At 42.1% G+C, this 18,821-nt stretch overlaps 1 protein-coding gene across 3 annotated transcripts; it reads right to left on the bottom strand.

Annotated features, from left to right (window-relative positions):
- Positions 1–5,504: 5,504 nt before the first annotated feature.
- LOC113582850 (nuclear factor 7, brain-like) lies at positions 5,505–13,931 on the bottom strand. 3 transcript variants are annotated; one of them, XM_081701400.1, is made up of 8 exons: positions 13,786–13,931; positions 10,097–10,406; positions 9,672–9,767; positions 9,043–9,273; positions 8,912–8,934; positions 8,576–8,694; positions 7,323–7,699; positions 5,505–5,916 (listed from the first exon to the last, which is right to left on the bottom strand). In XM_081701400.1, exons 1-8 carry the CDS (start codon positions 13,788–13,790, stop codon positions 5,761–5,763), a joined length of 1,317 nt encoding a protein of 438 aa, XP_081557526.1. In that variant the 5' UTR covers positions 13,791–13,931; the 3' UTR covers positions 5,505–5,760. The 3 variants fall into 3 exon arrangements, with proteins under 3 accessions (XP_081557526.1, XP_026874664.3, XP_026874665.2); XM_027018863.3 differs by lacking the exon at positions 13,786–13,931 and having other exon boundaries at positions 10,097–10,574; XM_027018864.3 differs by lacking the exon at positions 13,786–13,931 and having other exon boundaries at positions 5,774–7,699; positions 10,097–10,572.
- Between the last annotated feature and the right edge of the window lie 4,890 nt (positions 13,932–18,821).

Raw genomic sequence — 18,821 nt, 5'->3', positions numbered from 1 at the left:
TAATTAGGAACAGGGCAGGTAGGTGGTGTGATTCTGAGCGCGTCCCTCTTGCTGGATGACCGGCCAACCATGAGACACTGCATGAAAAGAGATCGATTCAGAGAAATGTGAGCAAGGTAACCTCCCAATTCACTTTTTTCTGAGTACCCCTTGTACGTGGTCAAAAATGTGTCTATTTTAGAAATATAGAAATTTACAATTACAGGTGTAATAAAAATTATTATAAGTGTATAGAGAGAGTGATTCTCTGGTTTACTGATGGGACTAATCTCCTGTAAATTTACATTTTTATTTAAGCACAAAACACTAATGCATGCCAGCAACAAGTGTTCCATGTGAGCACTTTTTTCCAAGGTTGGGAGGTAATTTAGAAAAAAAAAGGTAGCTGAATCTTCCCCAAAACAGCAGAACAAGGAATATTTTTAAATAAAAATCTTAACATTTCTCAAATATGTTCCTTTATTGTCCTTTATTGATCTTTATCTTCAGCGATCATAATTAGCTACATTCACTCACATTTCATTCCACCATAGATGAAACCTGTTGCACAAAGAGAGTATGTTCAAAGCGCCTATCACTTCAATAGACTACATAGTAGACACCACCAGCACCCATGTGGGGATTTATCCCAGTAAACATACCAGCCTTTTGTTAACAGATTATCTTTCTAAATGGCATTTTTACAGATTAAACTGAATTGAAAGCAATTGAAATAGCCTTACAGATGTTAAGAAACACATTTACTGCAACACACTGTTCATTACAGTCCAAATTTGCTGTCTCTGACAATCTGAAAGCTTTTATTTATTTTGTTTGTTGTGTGGTAATTTCTCTGAAATATTTACAATGATACCTTGGCATAACCTACCAGAATAATAGTAGTTTAGACTCAATGCCTGCCTGAGTCATAGTTTCAAAGAACAGCATTATCAAGACTCTTACTGGCAAAGTAGATGTCATTATGGAAATTGATGACAGATTGTTTTGAAACCTCAAACATTGTTTCACAATGCCTCACTTTTTCCACATGTGCAGAGGATGAAGATACCATTTAGGGGGCAGAGAAAGGGGGTGGAAACATCTCTTCACAGAACTGATCTTGGCAGAAAGGGGGTGGGGTGTCTCCTGGCAACTCTGTAACTATTTGTTTTCTTAAGTCTCTTTCTGTCTTTTTGATTATTAGATGAAGGCGGATGGCCTTATTAGTGGGCACAGAATGAAGTGTTAAGTAGCATTGTCTCTCTTTCTCCTCTGCCATTTTTTTTAAGTCACATGAGTTATTTCTGAGTATAAGTACAGTTAAAATACACAATAGCTCATTTTTAATACATAAAGTACTGTTAAATAACTCTTTCTTTAACCATGCAATACTTACCAGAACTGCATCCTGTAGTGTAAATTGCGTTCAGGATCAGATACAGCACTCACCGTGTGCCCCTGTTTTTATTTTTGTATTTATATTTTATATGATATACTATATTGTATTTTGTATAAATGTTATGGGAATGTTAAAAATGCCTATGCAACTAAGCCTAAACCTCCTCTAGGAAATTCTGATTATAACATAGTCCATTTAAAACCAGTATATAAGACTGTACTCAAGATAAACAAGCCCACAACTAAGATTGCGGTCATATGGAGGGAAGCTGCGTTAGAGGCATTGAAAGGGTGTTTTCTGAATACAGACTGGGGCATTTTTTACAACACAGTTGTCAATGAGGCTACAGAAAGAGTGACTGGCTATATTAACTTCTGTTCTGATAATGTGTTACCCAGGAAAGATATATCTATCCCGATACAAACCACATAACACAAAAGTAGTAAAGGGCTGTATTAACCAGACAAAATCAGGTTTTGCTGGTCGAAGGGCATAACTAGGCTAGGCAAGGCAAAGAACACAGACACAATGACGAAACAAAGGACCAAATAGGAACTACCAAAAACACTAGCCTTAAATACACAGAAAAAAGAAAACATTTCCTTATAGGCCCAAATCTTAGGGTTGTAAATGGGAGTGTTCATCTTTTTCACTCTGACCAAAGACATCTATATAGACATTAGAGAACAATTTAAAAATATTGAATAAAAGGATGCTATGGCACCTTTAAGGGAAAATTTCACTTACGATGCTTAATGCAACCAGGCACAGGTATTTAGTTGTGAAACTATGGGGGGACCTATACTGAAGTCAATTCCAGGAAGACTACTGTGATGTAACATAGGCTCAAAGCTAAGTCAGATAGGTGATGTCACCAACAGCTTACAGGCTGAGCAACCATGTGCTAATGATGGTGGGCCCATGTGTGAAACTGTTAGTTCATAGAACCGTTAAAACAAGAAAAGTAAATAACCAAAGGTTGGGAGTGAACCCCAGCCACTTTGTTGCAAGGGGAACATATACCCGCTAGACTGCAGCAAGTATAAAACTACCCCCACGTATATCGCCTTTCAAAGGAATGGAGGATGACCAAACTATAGAGAAAAAATTAAACACCACACCGACTGTGGGAAACGGGAGAACCAAGCCACAGGAAGAATGGCTGCCCTGGGGAAAACCAAACTAAAACTTTCCAAACAAAACCAGAAAACATGGAGGAACTGTAATGGCTAAGCAGAGCCCTGGGAGAGAAACAGATTTGAAGGGGAAAACTGGAGAGGGGAGGGGACGTGTAAAAACACAAACACCCTCACAGGCCTAAATACCTAAAGTTACCAGCTAGGCACTTAGCTCAAAACTTTAGCAAAGACCCAACACTGAGTGATTGGATCACTGGGCTTATATAGGCTTAGGCCAGCTGTTGGGCGTTTAGCCTGATTAGTGGCGTGCCTGACTCAAGACCTCCCTCTGGTGGACGGAGGGGGCCTTGGCCTGGCACTGACCCTCATAGATGTAGCAGTACTGAAGGAAATAGGAAGATATTTGTCTCTGTGTGCATACATGATAACACCCAACTGTAAAACTGTAAAATGGAATTACATTAACCTCTATGTGCACCTCTAAGTAAGCTCATTTTTCAATTATTTGTACTTCTACACTTTAGTTATCACTATCACTAGTTATCTAAAATTGTACATATAGTACAATGATCATTCAACTTGAAGTAGACACTTGGACAAAGACGTTCATTCACACCCAGACTTTTTTTCCTATCATTTGGGTTCAGACTGAGTTAATCTAATACAGAATAAAAAAATTTCAAAAAGTACCTTTTATTTTGGGGGTTTATAGTGTTTATAATGTATGTGGATGCTGGAGATGACATTTCAGTCATGCTGAATTTCAGTCATACATTTCCTGATCACCAGGGTCTTGTCAGATAAAGTGAATAACATTGAGCATATACTTTAATGTACTCAGGAGCTACTCAATATTTTCCACTAGGTATCGTAGACATCTCCAAATGCACAAAAACTGGCCAGTCACCATATATCGAGGTTGCAAGATTTTTTTGCTAAAACATCACATCAATGTCGACAACTTACTAAAAGGCAATATTAGCTTCATTGTTAATAGCATCATTGCTAAAGGGCTAAACAATATTAGCTATATTGTTAATGGGCTAAAAGGTTGTGCTGGGGAAAATACTGTAATACTGTAAATAAATAGCATGCATTATCTTATGCACAAACATTCATTTAGACTTACAACATTTTTAGCATTTTTTCCATCAGGAAGCAATTGTGATGGAAACATTGTAGTCAATGCTAGAAGCATGCGTTTGATTTCTGGTAAATGGTTGCATGTAGATGACCGAAAACTGGTAGTTATACTGCAGGTAGTTATACTGGTTCTAAGAAATTTTATGTGGCTGAATGGTCTGTATTTTAAGAATATTCAATGTTACAAAGTGATTCAATTTCTCAGTGACATATATGAGAATATATTTCCTGGTTGTGTTTTAACACGGTCCCTAGCCTGCTAAATTGGAAATGTCTCTTTGTCATACACAATTATGAGTAACTCCCCTGGTGATGTTGAAGGGCCTGCTCTGCCTGTATCGAAAAGTACAGTAGACGTTATAATGCCTTCGCATCCCACACCACTTGACCAGCTATCCAGGTCAGCATTAGCAGCAGCTCAGAAGGCTGATAAGTAACATGGACACTGTTTTGCAGCAGCTTCTAGAAGACACTAAAGACCCACCGATTATAAAAGTGACTTTTTTATCCACAACGATGGGCTGCAGAGGACATGGTAACCATCTTGCCCTGATGGGGACCGGAACACCATAACCCAAATAGTTGTTGCTTCGCAATACAAATCCAACACACTGTTCCTAAGACATAAGCATCCTCTGTCTGGACACCTTGATGTCAGAAAAAAAGTTAAATTAATTTTAAAACACTTATTTTGGCCCAAGTTAGAAGTGATGTTCCCAAATACTGTTGGTATTGTCATACCTGTCATTTACTGGGGAAACCAAATCAGGTTATACCCTCTGCTCCTCTGTGTCCTGTACTCGTGTTTAATACATCAAATGAAAGATAAATTCTCATGAAATCTAAATCTTCCCAAACCTAAGATAATGTATGTGTTTCTGGACATTGAGAAAGGCCAGGTGATATATAGTGATCTTGATACAAATTCAACATTACACAAGTACACGCACATTCACTTATAAAATGTACCCTTGTTTTGGTACAAAAAGCAAATTCCCAGTCATGATTCTAACAGCCAATGTCTCATTGTCTTTAAAAAACTTAATTATGTCCAAAATATTTATAGTTCTTGCAGATCAATTTCTTTTGTTTTTATTTTTAGGCTTCCATCACATGTTTCTTTGGTTTATTACAAGGGATTACTGTGTATGCAAAAGTATTAGTTCTGCATTAGTGGGAGTATATTATTATATTATTAGTGGGAGTATATCAAATGTTAAGTGATTAGTGATCTTAAGATCAAGCAGGTCATGTTAATTAACATATCCATTATTCTTGAGTGTCATGTTAATGAATTCATGAATATCCTGTGCAATATTTTTACATACCCACAAAAAGCTGCATGTATGTATTTGCTAATGAAAAAAATGTCACCGTGGTGATCTTCTTTTTGCCTTTGGTATGATGCTCATTTCCTAATATTGGCCCTTATCAGATGAAAACAAATTACCTACAGCTTCCCTGAAGGTTATTATTATGACATCTGCGGAACAATGAGTCACTTTGCTGTGTAATGTTACTTCTGGTAGCGCCACAGAACTCATGGGCAAACAAACATAATGCAGGAAGCAACGAAGTGTGGGATCACCAGAATGCCGAAAAGTCCAAACACCTTCCACTTCTGAGAAAAACGAGCTTGGAAAAAATGTGAACTGGGATTTTACTTTCTTCAAATTTCTAAGAATTTACCTATTTCTGTGTCATGCATGCAGACATTCATACATAACACTCATACATAACAATGCATAGCTTTAACCTTTAATAATGCACACATATAGTCTTTCCTAAGCAATGCTTTATAAATAGTGTCACAATGAGGAGTTAAAGCAGGAAGCAGGGACGAGTCACATAAAACTGAAACCTACATTTATTTTTACACAAAACAACAAAGATATAGCATGCAGGCTATGCTATATCTTTCAAACATCGACAACATACACAGTCAAACACAAGACTTATATACACGCACACTAACAATACACAATGAGGAGCAGGAGGGCGTGGCCATACACACACACCACACACACACACACACACACACAAGGGCCGTATCGTGATAGAGCCCCTCCCCAACGGCGTGACTCCTGGCGCACCAGCCTATCAGGCTACGGCCCCTAAACCAACGTCAAATGCCAAGACCGGGGGACAGAGCGCTCCGACCTGGGCCAGCGCAAGCAGGACAGCCGGGGGAATGACAGTGACCAGGACAACAACAAACACAGGGACAGACTCTCTGACACGTACAGGTGCTGACACCTGGGGGGACAAGACGAATGGCACAGATAGCATGATGGGGACAGACACGGTGACAGGGACAACATGTCAAAGATTTCAAAATCATAAGAGACATGAAAAATTTTAAAACATGGAAAACATGTTATACATAAAAATGCTACACCATAAACCAAACCAGTTATGCCGAAAATAAATGTATTATAAGACATTCAAAACATTTAAACAATTCTGGATATTCTAACATACCTGATTGTTATTACAGTAGTAATTACCAAAACATATTAAGAATGTACAATCTATATATATACATGTATATTTAATCAAGTAAATCATGAGGCATGCTTTAGTATTTTGGTGATTAATATTAGATACACATAAATGATTACTTATGCCATTTAAATAATAATGTCTGAAATATCTATATGATTATAAATATTTTGTTTCCCAGAATTCACACTGGATTAATTATTCTAGTTAAATGTTTTCAGACAGGCAGTAAGTGGCACGAATATGGAAACAGAATACTAAGAATCTATAGAATATTTTGTACTCAAGCTCATGACTTGTAGTAGATCAGAAAAGAAAAGAAAAGAAAAACAAATAAACAAACAAACAAACAAACCAGCCCCGGCATGTGTTGCAGGTATGTGTGCAGAATCTCTGACTGGGGTAGAAGGGTCAGTGTGTGCAGACTCTCTGACTGGGGTAGAAGGGTCAGTGTGTGCAGACTCTCTGACTGGGGTAGAAGGGTCAGTGTGTCCAGACTCTCTGACTGGGGTAGAAGGGTCAGTGTGTCCAGACTCTCTGACTGGGGTAGAAGGGTCAGTGTGTCCAGACTCTCTGACTGGGGTAGAAGGGTCAGTGTGTGCAGACTCTCTGACTAGGGTAGAAGGGTCAGTGTGTCCAGACTCTCTGACTGGGGTAGAAGGGTCAGTGTGTCCAGACTCTCTGACTGGGGTAGAAGGGTCAGTGTGTCCAGACTCTCTGACTGGGGTAGAAGGGTCAGTGTGTGCAGACTCTCTGACTGGGGTAGAAGGGTCAGTGTGTGCAGACTCTCTGACTGGGGTAGAAGGGTCAGTGTTCTTCTCAGCCTGATGTGGTAACTCATTTTGTGGGGTGGTGGGACAGTTCTTTTTAAGGGGGTGGCAGTAGTTGTTGCTATTTGTAAAGACAAGGTGGCTGCAAGTCACGCTGCTCTATTACATTTTATTCATTTTTTAAAAATTGGTGAAACACTTAATTATCTTGTTATATTTTTAAAAAGATCAGGACAAATCTGCAGCATTTTAACTAACTGCCATTGAAACTTTGGCTGGCAGTATTTTCAGTGGGATATCACTGATTGTAGAAAAATATGGATACATTTTCTCTCGTGTATGTGCATAAGTGTGTAATTGTATGTTGGATTCAGGGTTGGTGAAAGTCACCTTGTTATTGTTCCAGTCCACCTGTACACGGATTCTCCTCACTCTCTCAGCTCCGAGATATCTTGTGTTGAACGAGTACGATCCGTCATTCCGACTTATCGTCCAGAATCCATCCTGTGGGCTCACTGAGAGTTTATCTTTTCTTTTGACAGACTCTTTCACCAGTCCAATGGTCCAGTTCTCGCTTTCCCCTACATCCACCACCCAGCTGTGTGTTCCAGAGCCCAGGGACTCAGAGCCCAGGATGACGGGGTCTACAGCAAACCTTTCACGATTATTGGGGAGGTTCTGCTTTGTGTCCCGACAGGTCACTTTGATTAAATCAGCAGACAGGTGAAGACGGCTGTTTGCAGAGTTTGGCTCCAAAATCACTGGATCTTTAAAAAGAATAATAATCATGAATTACTTGTAAATATTTTAAGACTAACCAAGAGACAAATTTAATTTCCACTTTTTACATTAATGCAAACCCAGTAACTGGTGACATTTGAACCCTGTGGGGTCTAGAGTTGTTTCGTTGTTGTTGAAATTAATAATTAGTTGTGTGCACATAGTATTGTATATCCAACAGTTCTACAAATACACTTATTTTATATAGTATATAGTACTATATAAAATAAGTATATAAAATATAGTATATATATATATATATATTTTTTTTTTTTTGTGTGTGTGTGTGTGTGTGTGTGTGTGTGTGTGTGTGTGTGTGTGTGTGTGTGTATTTTTCAAAATGTTTTAGTATGGTGATGAGTATGTGGAAGTGGTGTGTGTGAGTTCCCAATGAGATGAAAGAAACATCAGCCGTTACCAGAAAAGGCAGTTATTCAGTTGTTTAAAGTGTTATTTATGTGATATTTACATATAATATTAGATAAGTGAAAAAGAGCAATATGAGATTGTAGTGTAAAATATGCAGTCTGTAAGTAACCCTTGACTGGAGTGTAGGTGAGTTCTAGTCCTATGCATGTTAAATGAAGTAATTATTAAAGTGTGTTGGCTGTGAGCAGGGCTAATATAGGGCTCATCCCTATATTACTAGGAATCAAAGGATGTGGCAGCCTTTATGCTAGTATAGATGCAGTATTGATCCAGTTATGGAGAAGGTAGAAAGTCTGAACTAGTCCCTTTATAAGAAAAATAAGGGGGATGTACATTACAGTATGTGTAGAGATGTATGCAAAGTATCCTAAATATATTTATGAATATAGATAAATATTTTTGTAGAGATTGTGCCTCACGGCCCATCCACTCACAGTAAGGACAGATGTCCTTCATTTTCTCCCACACTCTGTATCTCAGATTCCCCAGATGTTTGGACACATCAATCAGAGCTCCATGGTCCTCTTTTAGATCTGGCACTGTGTACTCTGCACTAAAACATACAAAATACATATATACATTTAATGGATTTGATACAATTTGATATGGAAAATACAATACGTTATTGTCGATGTTGCAAAATACAAATATATAATTTATGATTTTGAATATATTTAAATACACATTTTAAATAATTATTTTGTAAATGCACCACATGAGAATTCCAAACTAAACACCATATTATATAAAATCTTGAAGCAGATTTTTACCTCTCTTCAACATCTTTAAGGTTCTAGAAAGAAAATACATTTTAAAACAACATGAGAAATATTGGAAACTACAGTGTTATGCCGATTGTCATTTAATGCCATATTTAGAGATATTTTGTTAATGAAGTTACTTTTAGGAATAAACTATCCTCAGTATTCATATGATCCTCAATGTGTTTGATCCTTCTAGAGAGAGAAGACATGAATCCATCCATCTCTTCTATCCTGTCTTTCATCTTCTGAGCTTTTCTCTCCTCTTCCTTCTTCAGTGCAGCGAGCCTGCTCTCCTCCTCCTCTTTCAGGAACCTGTAAAGCTTCTCAAATTCTTTCTTTATCTGCATCTGCGTGTTCATGAACTGAGACTGAAAAAGAGGATGTGAGAGTTTTCTTTTGACATTTCTCAGAACAGTCTTAATGCAGTTTAATGCAGTCAGCACCAATGTGTGAACAATTGATGTTAAACAGTAGGTTTACGTAGGTTTAGCACAAAGAGAGTCATATGTATGTGCCCCCTGCCAAAACACACACACACACACACACACACACACACACAAAGAGCGAGAGAGCTCTGACCATCAGAATCACCCATCATTCTGAAATAATGCTGAATTTAGCAAACATTTCTATTGTTATTTAAGTAAAATATGTGCCCCAAATTTTCCACAAGGTTTTGGTAAAAAAAAAAAAAAGGAAAAAAAAGAAAAAAAACATGGGGTCAAAATAAACTGTCTGCCTATAAAAAACCCATGCTGACATGAACCTGGATTTCTTGGGAGATGGAGACACAGGTGAGTTTTTCTGAGGCAAAGGCTACATGGTTTGCCTGTAACTCCTGAAGAGGACCTCTGAGCTCCTCCTGCACATGTGTTCAGGAGAAAACACAGTCACTGCATGTGACTCCAAAAGGAAATGATTCAAAAGATTATGTAACTCATTTACCGCTGGAATGACCGAAACTATAGGTTTTTTTTTTTCTACCGCAAAAAAATAAGGACCACCTAATTTTGTGATAAACATTGTCTAGTATGTAGAAATCTGTCTGGTGTAATTAAAAATATATATATTAGCCATTAGTAATAATATTTTTAATAAATCTAATTTGCTCAAATGTTCATGTTCCACAGAATTCTACAGAATTCTTGAAATGATCCATCCAGTGTAAATGGTGATCCATGCACCTCTTACCCTGTTCTCACTGGCAGCTTTGCTGATGGAGCAGAAGTTGTGATTGTTGTGCTGTTCTGTCACACACTTGGCACAGACCAGCTGCTCATCATGCATGCAGAACAGCTGCAAATTCAGGTCGTGCTCCGAGCACAGCAGCCCCTCGGCCTTGTGGGTAATCCTGCGGCTCCTTTCTTGAAGGAAGGACTCGCAGGCGCTCTTCAGTGCGCGGTTGACGGGTGGGGTCGCCACGGACGACCTCTTCCTGCAGAGTGGGCACTCGTTGGCTCTCTGTTCAGCCCAGTTCTCTTCTAAGCAGGACTTGCAGAAGCTGTGGGTGCAGAGGAGAATCACCGGTGTGTTGTAAATGCTGTGGCACAGTGTGCACTTGAGATTCTCCTCCAATGCAGAGACGAGAGACGACGCCATGGCGACACACTGTGACCTGCAGCTGTGGAAGGGCTTGTGAAGCAGCTTTGACTTCCTTGTTTATACAGCTATCTACATCCTTGTTCCTGCTCAAATGTGAAGGTGTGCTAAACTTTTATGGCACACAGCCAACTGATAAGAATGTACTGGGCTTATACTAATATATGCAAAGTTAATGTAGTAATCTGACATTTGTGAACAAGCATTTCAAACTACTTTATATATATATATATATATATATATATATATATATATATATATATATATAATGAATATTTGGTTTTAACCTTTTTCCTTTTTGATGATCAAAAGGTACAACAGATTTTGTTTTGTTCTGTGATGTGGATATAAGAATCAGATATTACTCTTTAGCTCGTTATGCCCTAGCAGAGCCCAACCCATGAGCACACACACACACACACACACACACAGCAATGACTGGTGCACACCTATTTATTCTATTTAGAAGCAGCACTTCTCAATCTACAAAGAATAGGTGTGGGCCAGTCATTGCTGTATTTCATGCAGCAGGCTCCATGTTGGACAGAGATGTATGTGAATCAGACATACATGCCCATGACTGGGAGTGGTTGCATCCCGCTGTTGTCATTACAGCCTGTGTTGCTTTAAAACATACTGAACTGAACTTCGTAATGTGACTCCATGCACAGGGCAAAGCACAAGTGCAGTTACCCATTGTTTTAATAAACAAAATCAAAGTCCAATGTATTTATGTGGTGCTTTTTACAACAGATGTTGTCACAAAGCAGCTTTACAAATGTCCAAGCGCAAGCCCCCAGTGAGCAAGCCAAGAGGCAAGGAAAATCTCCTCAGAGCATGAGGAAGAAACCTTGGGAGGAACTAAGACTCAAAGGGGGTGCCCAACTTCCTCTGGCCAGCAGTGGACACTACAGTAGTAAAAATATAAACAATATGGAGCAGAATAGGTAGTGAAAGAGAAAAATAAATAATAATAATAAAAATGAAAAAATAAGCAATTAATGTCTAATCTGGTTTTCTAGAAGTCCTAGTCTGGTCCCGATGGTGTGCGCGTGTTCTAAACCCATCCCCCATGAGAACGGAGAGTAGTTGGCTGGGTGGAGGTGTGGTGGGATATAGCAGGGGGGCATCAGGGGGTGGTGGGAGGAGCCATGTCAGCTGAGAGGGGTTGAGTCTCAGTAAAATCATGGCATCAGGGGTAGGTGAATCTCAGCAGAAAGAGAGACTAGATTATTAGACATGTCCAGATAAGAGGGTGTGTAAATTAGGGAACTATAATGTGCAAAGACAGACTCTGGCAGATCTAGCTATAGTAGCACAGCTAAAAGGAACGAGCCAGAAGGAGCCACAGACATGAGGGCACCCTGGAACATCAGCACTCTGCTGCTCTCAGTCAACAAACTTGAGTTACAAAAGAGAGGTGAAGTGACAACACCATAACATCCCAGTTTACCATAACACTCAATGCCCATGGACCCCCAGATCTACACCTTTACCTAAGATGGGATGTAATTAATAAAATGTCTGTGTACAGGTTTACAGCCTTGCCTTAAATATTAAGACTGGGTGTCTGAGTCTCGAACATTTACAATAAGGTTATTCCAGAGTGTGGGAACTTTATAGGAAAAGGCTCTGGCCCCTGTGGTAAATTTTCTTATTCTTGGTTGTAGTAAATTTCCTGCACCTTTTTATCTAAGCAGATGTGGTGGGTCGTAATGCACTAGGACTTCTCTAAGGTATTGTGGGGCAAGACCATTCGGTGCTTTCATTACAAGAAATTTATGATCAAAATTTTACTGGGAGCCAATGTAACATAGCTAAGATAGGAGTAAATGTTCATGCAGTGAAGCAAGGCGGTCCTATAAATATTATTTACATGAGCTTCAAACGAGAGAAAGATTTAGGAAGATCAAGGAAGAGTTTATTGAATTTAGTGAAGATTCAATTACTTCAGGTAGGATTTCTTTAAGAAAGTGTGTGGGCAGTGAATCTAGTTAGCAAGTGGTGGATTTTGAGTGCAAGATCAGAGATTTAAGTTCAGGCTCTTGAATAGGAGTAAAGGATTCTAGAGACATTTTTGTCTTGGTTGTTCTGATCTCGAAGTAGCTGCCTGATGTCACATTAATACTATGAACATTACTACTATATGATGATGTAATCTGAGCATAGGTGTCTGCTTTATTACTAGTTAGATGTGCAATTGTACTAAAAAGAAATCTAGGATTATTTTTGCTATTTTCTATTAGGGCTGAGAGATAAACTGTTTGAGCGGTAATAAGTGCTTTTCTATACTTGAGAAGGCTCTCCTTCTATGCAAGCTGGAAGACTACAAGTTTAGAGTGACACCATTTACATGTGTCCTATTTTAAATTGCGAATGTGATCATTATATCAAGGTGCTAATTTCTGTCCCTAACAAAGCCAAGGAAAGCATCCGTGTGACGTGCTGGAGGTTAGTACTTATTCCACACTGCCCGCATCCAGTAGTGCTATCTGTTCCGTGCTGTACACACTGCTATGTATTCGTCATATTTATTCACTGTGTTTGCTTTGCTCTTAGGTGGAGCTCTGCTAGGGCATATAGAGCGAAGGCAAAACCTGCAGGACATGGAGAACTATTACTAATGTATTATTATTGCTATTGTTATTGCCATCACTAGTGTTACGGAGCAGCGGTAGCCTAGTGGGTAGTAGCCTTTGGGCTAGTAATAAGAAGCTTGTGAGTTTGAATCCTGGTTCTTCATGCAGCCACTCTTGGGCCCTTGAGCAAGCCCCTTAAGCCTGTTAGGGGTGCCATATGGTGTCTGACCCCAGCTTGCTAGACATGTGAAGACTGTATTGTGTTGCCTTGTACCTGTACTGAGCAATGACAATACATTGGATTTAATTCTATTTTCTATTATATTTCTCACTCCCTCTTTTAAAATAATCAGATTCTTAAATGCATTCCTGAAATGCAAATGTTTAGCCACAACAATGAACCCATCGCTTTCCTCTTGTAGCGTGACATGTACAGCAGACAGAGGAACAAATACAGGAGAAGTTTGAAAAGTTTTACTTGTTCCTCGGAGAGGAGACCAGGATCGCTGCACTGAAGGAGGAGCCAGGAACGCACACAGTACTTCCTAATCTCTGTTAACCATCAACCTCAGCCATTCCTCCACTCCCCAGTCTAAGTCAATCATCACCCTCAGTCACCTCTCAATCACTTATTATTTATTCTGTTCACTTTTTCTCTCTTTTTTCCTCCATTTAAACCCCACAGGTGCTGTAGTCCAGTACCTCATATTGTAACATGCTCATCTCACAAGCCAAGCCGCTGCCTTACGCTTCTTCAAATTTCAAGTTCGAGTTCAAGTTTGGTTCAAGTTTGGTTTATTTGTCACATACATAGTCATACACAGTATAACTCGCAGTGAAATGGTTGAGAGTGCTCTGTCCAAACTGAGGAGAAAAGAAAACAGGGGTGCATAGAGTAATATATATCTATATATATACAAAATATATTAACAATGTATGTACAATATATGCATATTATGTTTATATACACAATGTACAATGTATATATGGATATGTATATATGTATGTACATAATGTACAGTTCCATCTTGTAATTGAACATATTTACAGTTATATGTTACATGGTGGTGGTGGTCCCCACAGTTTATGAGTTTCCCTGATTCAGGGCCCGAATGGCCTGTGGAAAGAAGCTCCTGTTCACTTGTGGACTTTATTCCTGCCTCACTGTGCGCCTTTTAGCAAAGTTCCTTATTTCTCAAATAAACATCACTTTTTTTTTTACTGCCACACTCACGTCTCATTTCTGCATTAAAAATGTCACATTAACCTTAAGGATGCAGAAACAAATGTTAAACACTGCTGGGGTATATTATTCACGTAAGTATTGCTACTAGGCTGAGGGTGGTATCCAGACACTGATCCCTGGACGTGTCATTGTCACTTGTACCAGAATCACACGCACTACCAGGTCATTGTCACTCGTACCAGCATCACACGCACTACCAGGTCAGTGTCACTCGTACCAGCATCACACGCACTACCAGGTCAGTGTCACTCGTACCAGCATCACACGCACTACCAGGTCAGTGTCACTCGTACCAGCATCACACGCACTACCAGGTCAGTGTCACTCGTACCAGAATCACACGCACTACCAGGTCAGTGTCACTCGTACCAGCATCACACGCACTACCAGGTCAGTGTCACTCGTACCAGCATCACACGCACTACCAGGTCAGTGTCACTCGTACCAGCATCACACGCACTACCAGGTCAGTGTCACTCGTACCAGCATCACACGCACTACCAGGTCAGTGTCACTCGTACCAGCATCACACGCACTACCAGGTCAGTGTCACTCGTACCAGCATCACACGCACTACCAGGTCAGTGTCACTCGTACCAGAATCACACGCACTACCAGGTCAGTGTCACTCGTACCAGCATCACACGCACTACCAGGTCAGTGTCACTCGTACCAGCATCACACGCACTACCAGGTCAGTGTCACTCGTACCAGAATCACACGCACTACCAGGTCAGTGTCACTCGTACCAGCATCACACGCACTACCAGGTCAGTGTCACTCGTACCAGCATCACACGCACTACCAGGTCAGTGTCACTCGTACCAGCATCACACGCACTACCAGGTCATTGTCACTCGTACCAGCATCACACGCACTACCAGGTCAGTGTCACTCGTACCAGCATCACACGCACTACCAGGTCAGTGTCACTCGTACCAGAATCACACGCACTACCAGGTCAGTGTCACTCGTACCAGCATCACACGCACTACCAGGTCAGTGTCACTCGTACCAGAATCACACGCACTACCAGGTCAGTGTCACTCGTACCAGCATCACACGCACTACCAGGTCAGTGTCACTCGTACCAGCATCACACGCACTACCAGGTCAGTGTCACTCGTACCAGCATCACACGCACTACCAGGTCAGTGTCACTCGTACCAGCATCACACGCACTACCAGGTCAGTGTCACTCGTACCAGCATCACACGCACTACCAGGTCAGTGTCACTCGTACCAGCATCACACGCACTACCAGGTCAGTGTCACTCGTACCAGCATCACACGCACTACCAGGTCAGTGTCACTCGTACCAGCATCACACGCACTACCAGGTCAGTGTCACTCGTACCAGCATCACACGCACTACCAGGTCAGTGTCACTCGTACCAGCATCACACGCACTACCAGGTCAGTGTCACTCGTACCAGCATCACACGCACTACCAGGTCAGTGTCACTCGTACCAGCATCACACGCACTACCAGGTCAGTGTCACTCGTACCAGCATCACACGCACTACCAGGTCAGTGTCACTCGTACCAGCATCACACGCACTACCAGGTCAGTGTCACTCGTACCAGCATCACACGCACTACCAGGTCAGTGTCACTCGTACCAGCATCACACGCACTACCAGGTCAGTGTCACTCGTACCAGCATCACACGCACTACCAGGTCAGTGTCACTCGTACCAGCATCACACGCACTACCAGGTCAGTGTCACTCGTACCAGCATCACACGCACTACCAGGTCAGTGTCACTCGTACCAGCATCACACGCACTACCAGGTCAGTGTCACTCGTACCAGCATCACACGCACTACCAGGTCAGTGTCACTCGTACCAGCATCACACGCACTACCAGGTCAGTGTCACTCGTACCAGCATCACACGCACTACCAGGTCAGTGTCACTCGTACCAGCATCACACGCACTACCAGGTCAGTGTCACTCGTACCAGCATCACACGCACTACCAGGTCAGTGTCACTCGTACCAGCATCACACGCACTACCAGGTCAGTGTCACTCGTACCAGCATCACACGCACTACCAGGTCAGTGTCACTCGTACCAGCATCACACGCACTACCAGGTCAGTGTCACTCGTACCAGCATCACACGCACTACCAGGTCAGTGTCACTCGTACCAGCATCACACGCACTACCAGGTCAGTGTCACTCGTACCAGCATCACACGCACTACCAGGTCAGTGTCACTCGTACCAGAATCACACGCACTACCAGGTCAGTGTCACTCGTACCAGAATCACACGCACTACCAGGTCAGTGTCACTCGTACCAGCATCACACGCACTACCAGGTCAGTGTCACTCGTACCAGAATCACACGCACTACCAGGTCAGTGTCACTCGTACCAGCATCACACGCACTACCAGGTCAGTGTCACTCGTACCAGCATCACACGCACTACCAGGTCAGTGTCACTCGTACCAGCATCACACGCACTACCAGGTCAGTGTCACTCGTACCAGCATCACACGCACTACCAGGTCAGTGTCACTCGTACCAGCATCACACGCACTACCAGGTCAGTGTCACTCGTACCAGCATCACACGCACTACCAGGTCAGTGTCACTCGTACCAGCATCACACGCACTACCAGGTCAGTGTCACTCGTACCAGCATCACACGCACTACCAGGTCAGTGTCACTCGTACCAGAATCACACGCACTACCAGGTCAGTGTCACTCGTACCAGCATCACACGCACTACCAGGTCAGTGTCACTCGTACCAGAATCACACACACTACCAGGTCAGTGTCACTCGTACCAGCATCACACGCACTACCAGGTCAGTGTCACTCGTACCAGCATCACACGCACTACCAGGTCAGTGTCACTCGTACCAGCATCACACGCACTACCAGGTCAGTGTCACTCGTACCAGCATCACACGCACTACCAGGTCAGTGTCACTCGTACCAGCATCACACGCACTACCAGGTCAGTGTCACTCGTACCAGCATCACACGCACTACCAGGTCAGTGTCACTCGTACCAGCATCACACGCACTACCAGGTCAGTGTCACTCGTACCAGCATCACACGCACTACCAGGTCAGTGTCACTCGTACCAGCATCACACGCACTACCAGGTCAGTGTCACTCGTACCAGCATCACACGCACTACCAGGTCAGTGTCACTCGTACCAGCATCACACGCACTACCAGGTCAGTGTCACTCGTACCAGAATCACACGCACTACCAGGTCAGTGTCACTCGTACCAGCATCACACGCACTACCAGGTCAGTGTCACTCGTACCAGCATCACACGCACTACCAGGTCAGTGTCACTCGTACCAGCATCACACGCACTACCAGGTCAGTGTCACTCGTACCAGCATCACACGCACTACCAGGTCAGTGTCACTCGTACCAGCATCACACGCACTACCAGGTCAGTGTCACTCGTACCAGCATCACACGCACTACCAGGTCAGTGTCACTCGTACCAGCATCACACGCACTACCAGGTCAGTGTCACTCGTACCAGCATCACACGCACTACCAGGTCAGTGTCACTCGTACCAGCATCACACGCACTACCAGGTCAGTGTCACTCGTACCAGCATCACACGCACTACCAGGTCAGTGTCACTCGTACCAGAATCACACGCACTACCAGGTCAGTGTCACTCGTACCAGCATCACACGCACTACCAGGTCAGTGTCACTCGTACCAGAATCACACGCACTACCAGGTCAGTGTCACTCGTACCAGCATCACACGCACTACCAGGTCAGTGTCACTCGTACCAGCATCACACGCACTACCAGGTCAGTGTCACTCGTACCAGCATCACACGCACTACTATCTATCACACATGGCTTCAAGTTTCCAGTCTGCCCTTTTCACGTTCCCTTTCATTTTACCATTTTCCTCATCTGCTTCAATCTTTTCTTTGATGTGACTTTTCTTAGGCTTGACTGTCTCGTATTATGCTGGATGGAAATACCTACACACACACACACACACACACACACACACACACACAGTGTGTTGTAGTGTCTTTTGAGTTTTATTTAATATCTGAGCTTCCTAAATTCAGATTCCAGAATGTTTTTCACTTTGAGAATGTGTATGTGTGTGTGTAGAGAGGACTATTGATACCATTAGACAGTAGAAAACCACAAAACTATACAAGAAATTCTGTTACAATACCCACCCCAAAGGAAAACAGGAGTATAAAATCGCAGGATAACAAAAGAGAATCACCACATAAATGAGGACAAAGAACGGCAGGGAATACGAGACATGAGAGAGGGGGTGGAGACAGAATGAGCAGAATATGAGACATGATAATATAGGGCAGAGACAGATTGAGCAGAATATGAGACATGATAATATAGGGCAGACTGAATGAGCAGAATATGAGACATGATAATATAGGGCAGAGAGATTGAGCAGAATATGAGACATGATAATATAGGGCAGAGACTGAATGAGCAGAATATGAGA

Source organism: Electrophorus electricus, chromosome 18 (assembly GCF_041902795.1).
Source record: "Electrophorus electricus isolate QZ-2024a chromosome 18, ASM4190279v1, whole genome shotgun sequence".
NCBI classification, from domain to species: domain Eukaryota; kingdom Metazoa; phylum Chordata; class Actinopteri; order Gymnotiformes; family Gymnotidae; genus Electrophorus; species Electrophorus electricus.
Note: the sequence above shows the minus strand (reverse complement) of the source record. Positions and strands in the feature narration are given on the sequence as shown.

Bases quoted from the DNA above. Each gene is read 5' to 3' on its own strand.
- LOC113582850 (XM_027018863.3), bottom strand. From the start codon at position 10,504: ATGGCGTCGTCTCTCGTCTCTGCATTGGAGGAGAATCTCAAGTGCACA. The intron at 8,695-8,911 runs GTAAAAATCTGC...TGTATGTTTTAG, and splicing joins CTTAAAGATGTTGAAGAGAG to TGCAGAGTACACAGTGCCAG. The intron at 7,700-8,575 runs GTGAGTGGATGG...TTCTTTTTAAAG, and splicing joins GAAGGACATCTGTCCTTACT to ATCCAGTGATTTTGGAGCCA.